The sequence below is a fragment of the Neltuma alba genome, unplaced genomic scaffold, assembly GCF_004799145.2.
Source record: "Neltuma alba isolate B1F8T4 unplaced genomic scaffold, ASM479914v2 tig00006518_pilon, whole genome shotgun sequence".
NCBI classification, from domain to species: Eukaryota; Viridiplantae; Streptophyta; class Magnoliopsida; order Fabales; family Fabaceae; genus Neltuma; species Neltuma alba.
The window spans coordinates 7635-20184 of NW_021634487.1; the positions used below are offsets into that span (position 1 = coordinate 7635).

Genomic DNA, 12550 nt, shown 5'->3' on the forward strand with positions numbered 1-12550 from the left:
AGATACTGTATGTGTGGGTGAGTTCTCACGCTAATGGCCAAGATTTTAGAATTATATATATGGAACTAATTCTATTAGTTTACTGCTAGTAAAATTACTGATTGAATTTCATTGTAGATGATGATATCTATACAGATGGATCTTATATATATCGTACAATGAAGTACCGCATGAGTGGATATATAGGAATCAAAATCTGCCGAATCACTCATGTTATGATCTTCTACATCCTAGGTCTTCCCGTTCCTTCATCTGGTAAGATCCATTCCCTCTCCTTCCTTCTTTTCCATATAATTCTGGTCGTTGAACCAGACGCACCCTTGCAATTCAATGCATTTGTGTGTGTGTTTAAATTTACAGTAATAATTAAAAAAAAAGTTTTGAAATGAAAAATACCTATGAAAATATATGAAAGAACTTTTTTCGAGTTCAAATCTACCAATCCAAGTTTAAAAAGAGTACAATAATGCCGGCATCATTAAAATTAACCAATGTCCATTTTCTTCGTTGTGGGACCCATGATTTTTTTTTAATAAAAGTGTCAAAATACCCTAATTAAAACAAAAAAAGTTAATGTAAAAAAATACATATGAACTTATACCAAAAATTCACCAAACACCATATAATTTTTATGGAAGTACTTATAAATCTTGTAAGGGAGTCGTCTAATTTAATAGTTATGCCAATAAATCTCTTTTAGTCTCGTAATGAACATGTAGGAATACTTTTTTGTTCTATTTACAAAGTAAAGAGAGAATATTCTGTCCGTTTGGTCCATAATATAAAAGAATGACTTGGTCTAAAATATAAGTCACTTAGAGAGTAATTAATGCTCATTTGTCAATTTTATCCATGCAATTAATGCTTAAATATAATTTCTTGTATTTTTTGTATTCTTCGTAATCTTATTTAATATGGGTATTGAAAAATATTTTCAATTCAAAACATATTTGATGAATTAATTACCATTTTTTGATATTGATAAATTAGTTAAAATGATTTATATTGTAGACCAGAATGAGTATAAATTTGGATTCTATACACAAGACAGCTGATGTAATTTTTCATGTAAATGTACGAATTTGTCCTTATTAAATTATTGGTACTTGTTAATTCATCCCTCAATTTTGTCTTCTTCCCATCCCTTACTTATTCTTGTCTCTTCATTTATAAAGTACTCTTTCAAAATTTTGCTTCGCTGAGAATAGATTCATGCACAGCATTACTTTAAACATTGATTGATTGGTTCACTGTCTTTAAAATTAAAAATAATTCGTTGATAAAGGGACATAATAATGCATTTAACTTCCTTTTTATTGGCATTTGTCTGTGCCAAGTGAATTGTAATCTACTGGTCCTATTTATAAGTCACTTCTAACATATTCTTCATAGACCAAGAAAAACCTTAAACTTCATTTACTTTCATTTAAAATTCAACAACTTTACAACTTTATCCTTATTTAATATATATTATATCTCGTATAAAAAAAGTCAACATAATAATAAATAAGGAATAAAATTGTACATTCATGCAAAAAATTTCTCTTAGTAGCCTATAAATAGGACAAAAAAATATTTTCTCTCTCTATCTTATAAATAGGACCGGAGGAGTATTTATTTACTTCCAGCCATCAATAAATGCAAATAAAATATTTAATATTTTCAGTATTTTTATTTTTAAAGCATTAAATAGTAAAATTAAGAAGCTTTTAAATTTTAAGGCAGAGTATTAGAAATTCCTCTTAAATACCACTCCGTCTCTTATTATAAGATTCAATTTTTTGAATGGTTATGTCCCTTTTTATAAGATTCTCTTTGAGTTTGTCTAAGCATTTAATGTATTATTACCTATTTTATCCTAATTTAATGCATCTAATACATTCTCTGTATTCATTTACCTCACTATTATTTTATCACATTTACCCATTTATATATAAGGGTATATTTGGAAAAAAAATGCATTTGTTACATATTACTTGCTTTTAACTAATTTTAACTATTTTCTTAAACCGCACAACTTAATTAAAAAGATCTTATAATAAAGGACGGAGGGAGCAGCATGAGAGGAGCAAAAGCATTTATTGGATGAAAGCTCATCAAATAATGTATAGTTGGCACTTTTAATGCGTTATAATAAATGTCATACAGAATACTCCTTCTTGTCCTTATCATGAGAGTCCTTTTAGAGGAAATGAATGTTATAATATATTTTATATAGCCATATTTAATGAGGGTAGTGAGAGAATATAAATTAATGTGATGTTAGAATTTAGTATAATTAATAAGAAAAATATTGAAAATTACTTGAATTTTATGGCATATTCATTGATTTCAATTAATTGTATGGGCATGCGTGAATTAGTTAAAAGGTTCTTATCATGGTTATCAGAATCGTGCGATTCGGGATACGAATCGCACGATTCCTTACAAAATTTGCATTGGGAGATATGAATCTCCCAGTGTATCTTCAGTGCATTAGTATCGTGGCCTGAATCGTGCGACGTATTCTGGGCAACGTCAGGTTGCGCAAATCCGACCCGAATCTATGCGCGACTCGACACGATGAAACCCCCCATTTTCATTTTTTTCTTTTTTTTTTCTAGTTATATAAGGGAAGTAACTGCCAAACCCTATTTTTTTTATTCCCCTCTTGCTCTTCTTTTTACGTTTTACTCCATATCTTGTGCCCTATGCCAGTTGCTTTTTTTTTTTTTTTCTCTTCTACCGGTTCCATGCGGCTGAAATTTGGAAGCTTTGAAGTTTGAATATTGAAGTCTTCTCCTTTGCTGGTTCTTTCTCTAATCTTTTACTCCTATTTGATAATTTTTTTACTCTATTTTTTTATTGGATATTATATTGGTGGGAAAAATGAGTCAGAATTAGAATAAGAAAAAAAAGGAAGCTGACATTACATGGAAACATTGTGAAAGTGTTCCTCCCCATAGACTTATGGTTAAATGCAAATACTGTTCACATCAATGTTGGGGTGGGGTAGCCTGGATGAAACATCATTTGGCTGGAACTAGAGAGAATGTGAGTCCCTGTACAAGTGTTCCTGATGAAGTTAAAAATTTATTTGTTAAAATGCTAGAAGATAGAGAAAAAATAAAGATGCGTAGTGTTGAAATATTTAAAGAAGCAACTGCTCAAGATGCTAAGGGGAAGGAAAGGACATCAAAAACTATCAAACAGAAAACGATGAATGAGATGGTAAAAGATAGAGAGTTAATAATTCAAGATATTTGTAAATGCATCTATGGTAATGCTTTACCATTCAACTTGGTAAGAAGTCCACTGTTTATTCAAATGTTAAAATCTATTGGTGAATATGGTAGGGGTTTGAAACCTCCAAGTTATCATAAGGTGAGAGTTTCTCATTTGAAAAAAGCTGTTGATAAAATTCAAGAAAGTTTAGTGAAGTATAAGAGGGAATAGGAGAAATGGGGTTGTACTTTGATGTGTGATGGTTGGACTGATGGTAAAGGGAGGTCTCTTACTAATTTTTTAGTTAATAGTCCTGGTGGGACTGTTTTCTTAAAGTGGGTGGACACAAGGAGTGTGATTAAAGATGCTAAACAAATGTTTGAATTACTAGACAATATAGTTGAAGAAATTGGGGAGGATAATGTGGTGCAAGTTGTGACAGATGGTGCCTCAAATCTCGTGGCAGCAGGGAAGATGTCAGAAGAGAAGAGAAAAAAATTATTTTGGTCCCCTTGTGCAGCTCATTGCCTTGATTTAGTCCTTGAAGACATTGGGCAACTTCCGATATTTTATAATACCATCACCACTGCGAAGAAAATAACAACATTCATTTATAGGCATACGTGGGTCCTTAACTTGTATAGAAAATATTCCAAAGGAAGAGAATTAGCTAGACCAGCAGTGACAAGATTTGCAACAGCTTATCTTACACTAAGTTGCATATTGCAGCAAAAGAATGCTCTTCGAACCATGTTTGCTTCAGATGATTGGGTTTCTAGTTCTTTTGCCAATAAAAGTGAGGGTAAGCAAATGGCAGACATGATTTTTGGGGATTCTAGATTTTGGAGTCCCATCAAATATTGCTTACAGCGTGTGAGTCCACTTGTAAAAGTTTTGAGACTTGTAGATGGTGACTCTAAACCTGCTATGCCATATATTTATGAAGCAATGGATAGAGCCAAAGAAGAGATTACTGACAATTTTGAAAAGAAGGAATCAAGGTATAAAAAGATATGGAAGATTATTGATACTCGTTGGAATTTACAACTACATAGACCCCTTCATGCGGCTGCCTACTTTCTTAATCCTAAGTAAGTTTTATACAATTTAAAGTTTATAAGTTTAAATATTTATTATTTAATTGTATGTTAGAAAAAGATAACTTATTCATTATCTTTTTAGGTTCCATTATGATGAAAAATTTAATGCGGATCAAGAATTCTATTTTGGTTTATATGAAACTATTGAGAAAATGATTCCAGATAGGAAGACAAGATTTTTAGTTGATCAACAGCTTGAGGCATTCAAGTCTGCCAAGGGACTTTTTGGAAGGAGCATGGCAATAGATACTAGAAACAAAAAACAACCCGGTATCGTTCTCTAGTCTATACTATTTATAAGAATTTAATTTTTAACCTTAATAATAAATCTGAATTTTGAAAAACATTCCTAATTATTTTTTTAGCCTCTTTGGTGGGAAAGTTATGGAGGAGAAGGCAAGGAGTTACAAAAGGTAGCTATGAGAATTTTGAGTCTCACATGTAGTGCTACTGGATGTGAAAGAAATTGGAGTACATTTGATCAAGTGCATACTAAACGAAGAAATCGCTTAGAACAACAAAGGTTAAATGCACTTGTATTTGTTAAGTACAACCTTCAACTTGAGATGAGACAAAAGATTAGAGAGGAAAAAGGACAGACATATGATCCAATTTGTTTATCAGATATTGAATCTGATGATGAGTGGATCACTGAAAAAGAAAACCCATGCTTGCCAGTGGATGGGTCATGGATGGACATACATGAGAGTTTCACTCTTGATGAAGGAGCTCCAAGCAAGAAAAGAAAGAGAGGTATAATATTTTAAAACTAAACATAAGTTGATTTTAGTTTAAATATATAAAATCATACTTATTTAAGCTTTTTGTTTTTCCCTTAGGTCCAAGAAATTTGAATGCCAAAACGAGTAGCAAAGGGAAATCTATAGTGGAACAAGAGAATGAGAATGAAGATAATGTTGAAGATGGGGAAGAGGAGGACGATGAAGAATTGACATTATTAATGGAGGATGATCATGAATTGAGTGACATTGATCTTGGAGATGATGAATGATGAATTGAATTTTATGTTTAGTGACTTTAGTCTTTTTAAGTTAGGAGTTTGGTTTTTGATTGATTTTGGGGACTATTTATGTTTAAAATTTCATATGTTGGCTTTTTTTTTTGGACAGTTTATAGTACCTAATATTTACAAACTTCTAATATTTTTTCATATGAAAATTACTTATATATTATCCTTAATAATTGTTCATGAATCTTACGATTCGCGATACGGTATGATTCAAAATTCATAAAACCGGCTTTCCGATACACCATTCATATCTCGATTTGATAACCATGGTTCTTATGATATAGACCAAAGGGAGCATTTTTAGTTTCAAATGAAAAAACGATTAAGGATTTATATTTCCAACTCCATCACATCTGCATACACTTACCATCTACTTCCTCCGTCCCTTATTATAAGATCTTTTTAACTAAATTACGCGGTTTAAAAAAATAGTTAAAATTAGTTAAAAGCAATTAATATGTAGCAAATGCAAATTTTTTTCCAAGCATACACTTATATATAAATGGGTAGATATGATAGAGTAATAGTGAGATAAATGAAGAAAGAGAATGTATTAGATGCATTAAATTAGGGGTAAAATAGATAATAATGCATTAAATGCTCAGATAGATTCAAAGAGGATCTTATAAAAAGGAACATATCTATTTAGAAAATTAGATCTTATAATAAGGGACGGAGGAGTATACTAACTTTTCTTTGAGAAGCCGAGGAAATTGTTGACTTATTTAAACAGATAACTGATGATATTAGCAAATGACATTATAAACAACGCCGTTTATTTAATAATTATTCTGATGGCCTTTATTTATAAATTACTTTTAACCTTTTGGTACGTTACTTAAATCAATAAAAATCTTAAACCTCATTAACTAATTAGTTTTAAAATTTAACAACTTTCATGATAGAAATTTAATAATATGATTATTTAATAGGATTAAATAAAATCTTTCCTATCTGCCTTATACTAATAGGATATAAGAGTATGGCTATAAACCTCATAATATTGTAATGATGTTGTTTTTACCATATCATTTGCTAATATTATCAGTTACGTCCAATTTCTCTCCTATTTAATTAAGTCAACAATTTACTATAGGCTTCTCGAAGAAAAGCGGATAAATGTTCACCAACAATAAACTAATAATGCACAAAGGAACAAAAGCATTTAATGGGTATAATGAATATGAAGTTTCATCCAGCAATGCATAAGTAAGACTGAGAGTTTGCGAAAGAAAAGTGAGAGTTTTAAATAAAATATAAATTATAGAATATTTTCCGTTTCAGCTGAAAACAATAAAGGATTTATATTTCCATTCCCACCACTAACTTTCTTCAAGAAGCCTAGGAAATTGTTGACTGATTTAAAGAGAAATTGAATACTCTTTTAGTCCTATTTATAAGGTACTACTAACATGTTTCATATAGACGAAGAAAAAATTTAAACTGCATTAACTCTTTTTTAAAATATAATAACTTTTCAACTTTACTCTTATTTAATATATACACGTTTCAAAAAAATAACTATCTACGCTATAATAAATGAAGGACAATATAGTACATTCATGATAAAAATTTAATGAAGTGACTTATAAATAGAACCAAAAAAACTTTCTCTTTCTGTCTTATAAATAGGGCCAGAGGAGTATAACTGATGATATTAGCAACTGATGACATTGTATTACAAGATTTATAGGCATAATAACTGTTAAACGGCTCATTACAAGATTCATAAAATAAAATAAGATAATTCTAAAGAAAACTATATTTTCATTAATTTCCAGTTAACTCTTATTTTTAAAAGTATATAGATTGGTCTCGAAGTTAAGAGGAAGCATCTGAAAGAATCCATCGACCATCAATTATCCATGGAGAAAAGAAATCCCAGCATCGCCATGGTTCCTTGTCCAGGCTTCGGCCATCTAATCCCACTCATAGAGCTTGCAAAACGACTTGTTGTTCATCTTCCTCACGCCCACGTCAATCTCTTCATCCCAACCCTTGGCCCTCCTCCCACAACTACCTATTATTCCATCCTTCAATCACTTCCTCCCCGTATAGATTACACTAGTCTTCCACAAGTGATTTAAAACGACGTCCCTCAAACTGCCGTCCATCCAGCTACACAAATGCATCATATTGTCATGCTTTCTCTTTCTTCACTTCGTGATGCTTTGAGCTCATTAAAATCTCAAAGTCACATTGTTGCTATGATTGCCGATTTCTTCTCAGTGGATGCGTTACAAATTGCTAAGCAGTTCAACCTCAAATCATATATCTACTATTTTGGAGGAGCTACGACATTGTGTTTTTGCCTTAATTGTCCCCAACTTGACAACGATCACGACACTGTTTGCACAGGGTTTCAAGAGCTATCACAACCTTTGATAAAGTAGAGATGCTTGTATATTTGTTAATTATTAATTGGGAAGGAATATCTCATATCTTCGCTTGTTGCAATATTATATTGGTCAAGTAGTAAGGAAAAACTTCCGGCTCACGAGCTTGACATATCAAGAAAGCTCCAAGTCCACAGATAGTGAAATTACTTAATATGATTTTGATAGCCTTTCACAAACCGACATAAAAATCAACATCAACTGGCAATTTATACATTGAAATACTCTTACTAATTAAACAAGCTTAGAAGAATACTAATTGAGATAGTTAATATACCTCTTCTCCTTAATATAATATCTACTTGACTAATTTAAGTAGATTAAATAAAGTAGTTAAATTAGTTATTTATCAAAAATATGTGTTAGTTTTCTTAAAAAATACCTTGTCAAATTATTTGGATTGAAACTATCCTTTGATTCAAACTCCCTTAACATATATACAATCAGTAGGCTTAGTTTGGATAAATAAAAGGGGTATAAAATATATTAGAGTCTTATATTTAAGACCAAATTTAATTCCCTACTAATTTTTATCTTAAGTACCCGAGGTAGTAATAAAAACTATATTTACAACAATTTTCCTGTTGAGCCATATGTGTAAAGGCGTACATAATATAGAGTCTCAAAGTTAAAAAGAAGCACCCCTTGATGAAGCAACCAGCTGATTATCGATCTTCCATGGAGAATAGAAGTCCCTGCATCGCCATGGTTCCATGTCCAGGTTTCAGCCATCTAATCCCACTCGTACAGCTTGCAAAACGACTAGTCGTTCATCGTGCTCACTTCCACGTCACTCTCTTCATCCCAACACTTGGCCCTCCCTCCAAAACTACATATTCCATCCTTCAATCTCTCCCTCCTCACATAGATTTCACTATTCTTCCACAAGTGAATCAAAACGACATCCCTCAAAGTGCTGTCCATCCAGCAACACAAATCCATCATACTGTGATGCTGTCTCTTCCATCATTTCAAGATGCTTTTAGGTCTTTGAATTCTCGAACTCACCTTTTTGCCATGATTGCAGATTTGCTATCAGTGGATGCATTAGAAATGTCCAAGCAATTCAACCTCAAGTCATATATTTACTATGCTTCAGGAGCAACTTCGTTGTGTTTCTGCCTTAATTTTCCTGAACTTCACCAAGATCACGACAAGGTTTCTACAGGCTTCCGAGAGCTATCGCAACCTTTGAAACTCCCAAGTCACAAAGCTTTCTTTTTCTTTCCTGCTTTAATTAAACTAAATAACTATAAAAAATTAACTCATGGAACTTCATTTCTGCAGGTTGCATAGCTTTTCATGGGGCAAGGATATTCCTGACATAGTTCAAGAAAGATCAAGTGAATCCTACGAAACAATTCTTCACATCTGTAAACGGTTCAATTTTGCAGATGGTATCATAGTGAATAGCATCTTAGAACTAGAACTAGAGGTAATAACCACTCTGCAAGCAAATTATAATCATAATACCTTACAGTTTGTCCTTTGGGCCCCATTTTATAGATAGAATTAGCAACCGCAAACATGTTAGCCACCGATTGTTTAACATGGTTAAACAATCCGCCACAAAACTCAGTTCTATACATCTCTTTTGGGAGTGGTGGATCACTGTCACATGACCAACTTCGCCAACTCGCCTTAGGATTAGAGATAAGTGGCCACAAGTTTTTGTGGGTTGTGAGAGCTCCAAGTGAGTTTGCCTCTTCAGATTATTTGAGGGCCAAAGAGGAGGACCCACTTGATTACTTGCCAAAAGGGTTTATTGAAAGAACCAAAGATCAAGGTTTTGTGGTCCCATCATGGGCCCCACAAATTGAAATCCTAAGACACGAGTCCGTTGGTGGGTTTCTGACTCATTGTGGTGGGAACTCCACGCCTGAGGGTGTTTTCTAAGGCAAGCCCATGATTGCATGGCCAATGTTTGCAGAGCAGAAAATGAACACAGTGTTGTTAGCTGAAGAATTGAAGATTGCTGCGAGGCCGAATGAAAATAATAACAATAATAATGGAGTTGTGGCGGAGAAGGAGCAGGTTTCTAGAATTGTGAAGTGTGTGATGGAAGGTAATGAAGGGGAAGAAATCAGTAGAAGAATCCAAGTGTTTAAGGATGCTGCTGTTAAAGCAATGGGAGAATATGGTTCTTCTATGAAGACGCTCAATAGTTTAGCATTCGAAATTTTGAATTGAATAATCTTAATTAGTGGCAAAAGTAGAAAATGTAAGTCTTTAATTTTAATGTATTTTATTGTTAATTATATATTTTTGCTTAGTGGCGTAAAGATAAGGCTATAAGTAAGACTTGTGTCAGCCTCCAACAAAGTTGCAAGATTATATATATGCTGCCCCCAAAACTACTTAACTAATTTGAGTAGATTAAGAAAATTAATCAAGTTAGTTATTTGTAATAAATATGAGTTAATTTTTCTAAACTGACTTTTTAATTATCACTATCTTGAGATGAAAACCCCTTGACATGTGTAATTAATAGGGACACTTTAGAGAATGAATTACAAATTTGGAAAATAAAGTAGATCGAGATGTTATATTTAAGACCAAATCTAATTTCCAACTAACTATTATATTAAGTACCCAGGCACCGTTCACATAAGCATGCCCACATAATTTCTTTATTCCACGTTCAAATCAAAAGAACACATGTTCAAGCAATATTACAGTTGAGGTAAAATTAAAGAGATTAATATTAAAAAAATTTAAAAATAATCTGAGTAAGAGATGATAGTCTCCTTGCTTGATTAGCATAAAGAATCTATCAAATTTGCAATATTTTAAACATAAATCAGTTTGATTATAAATGTTTTTCGTGGATTGTCATCTTATTCAAACATAGTACGCGCAAGTTTATTTTTTATCCTATCAAATTCAAACAGAGCTTGTCATAAACTGTACGCATGCCAACAGTATTTCATTTTTCTTCATCCAAGAACATATGCTTGAAGAAATTCAAGCATTTGAGCATTTCCAATTAAAGGGATCCATTGTTTAGATAGTAAAGAGATCTATAATTAAAACTTATACTTTAATGTGTGTGTCTCTATGACATTTAATAAATTCACCACAAAATTAAACAAAGTTATATTTGAAATTTTCGATTTTCAAATTTTTATTTTTTAATTATGTATAATCACTTGTAAATTTTAGATTATATAATATACATAAAAATTTAAAATTATAATTCTTAAATAATTTTTTTCATATATACTTCAATACTTTCACAAATCTCTCATGAAAAAAAAATGCACGCATATAAAAAAATGTTTAGAGTTAAGTTGGATTTCTAATTCTATATTATTTTTAAGCGAAATGATCAGCTTCAGTTTTTCCCCCATTAGTGAATAAAAAAAATTATACATAAGGCCCTAAAAGATTACATATAATTGACTAATTAAAAAATCATTAACAATTAAACTCTAACTGACTAGTATGCATCTATATCTGCCACTCTATTACCATGTGTAAGTTACTTATAGGAGAAATATTTATTCCTAAATAAGTCATTTGTTAGGTAATTAATCACCCCTTTTTTCTTTCCCAATTTCATCTTTATTGGATACAATAAATAAAAGAGGTAAGAGAAAATGTACAGCATATATTTTATACCCTATCTTAGGGACAATGTGAACATTTTTATCAATTTATAATACATTCCGTCATGTGGGAAAATGAGGTCCAAGTGACTTACATACCACTAAATTTGTTCATATATACAAGTCACTAGTAGGAAATAAATATGTTTTTAAATATAAATCAATTATACGGTACGTAATTGATAATCTTTTTTTTCAAATTCATCCCTATTGAATACAATTAAAAAAAATAGGCTAGAGAAAATGTATGACGTATTTTTTTCAACACCAATTTCTTTAATAGAAGCTAAGTGTGTGAAAGTTTTATCAACTTAATGCGTTATTGACGAGAATGGGATACAAATGAGCTATATTTGTGGGAGTAAAGTAATCCTCCCTCTAGTCCTTATTATAAGAATCAACTAATTAACTCATATATACTAATAAAACTAGTTAAAAATATTAAATATGTCATAGAATTTAAATGATTTTTAATATTACTCTTATTAATTATACTAGATTAATTCGTATTCTCCACTAGATTAATTTGTATTCTCCACTGTACTCTCGTTACATATGAGCATATATAAAAAAATTATTTAATACTCATTCAAAATATTAAAAGGTTTTATAAAAATGATTAAGAATTTCTTCTATAAAGACTTCTATAATATGTACGACAGGGAGCATGTTAATTAAAAGACCACAATAACCTAGGCCTATGTATGTATATATACATCTACGGCATTTATGGCTTCGTGCAACGGACGAAGCCTATATTAAAATCTGATTTAATTTACTGATTTGACCGCTATCCCCCCCCGGGGGGCCCCACCCCAACCCAAAAAACAAAAAATGTATGATTCCAGTGTCTATTCTCTTTCTTTTAAGTGAGCTGCTTATATTAACCATTTTCAGCTGATAAGCTTCACATATTGTAAGTTTGTCAGATAGGAGTTTGATTTTAAGGTAAGCCATGACTGTTAGATAGACTTGCAGATATCATGGCGCACGTGTTAGATTATGATTTACATATATATATGTATATATGTATATGTATATATAGCAATGAAGTATTTTCATGCTTTCACTTTTTCTTCTTTCATTTGTTTCCTGCCCAAGTACCCATCAAGCTACCGAACTGTCAACTTTCCATGGAGAAAAGAAATTCTTGCATCGTCATGGTTCCATGTCCAGGGTTTAGTCATTTAATACCTCTGATTGAGTTTGCAA

General features: G+C 31.6%; 1 protein-coding gene across 1 annotated transcript; it reads left to right on the forward strand.

Annotated features, from left to right (window-relative positions):
* Nucleotides 1-8435: 8435 nt before the first annotated feature.
* On the forward strand, nt 8436-9626 carry LOC114750546 (UDP-glycosyltransferase 72B3-like). The gene is made up of 3 exons (XM_028939140.1): nt 8436-8914; nt 9018-9165; nt 9237-9626. The coding sequence occupies exons 1-3, from the start codon at nt 8436-8438 to the stop codon at nt 9624-9626; spliced, it is 1017 nt and encodes a 338-aa protein (XP_028794973.1).
* The last annotated feature ends 2924 nt before the right edge of the window (nt 9627-12550 follow it).

Excerpts from the sequence above, each read along its gene's own strand:
- LOC114750546 (XM_028939140.1), top strand. The coding sequence starts at position 8,436 with ATGGTTCCATGTCCAGGTTTCAGCCATCTAATCCCACTCGTACAGCTT. Across the intron at positions 8,915-9,017 it reads ACAGGCTTCCGAGAGCTATC|GTTGCATAGCTTTTCATGGG; the intron begins GCAACCTTTGAA and ends TCATTTCTGCAG. Across the intron at positions 9,166-9,236 it reads TCTTAGAACTAGAACTAGAG|ATAGAATTAGCAACCGCAAA; the intron begins GTAATAACCACT and ends CCCATTTTATAG.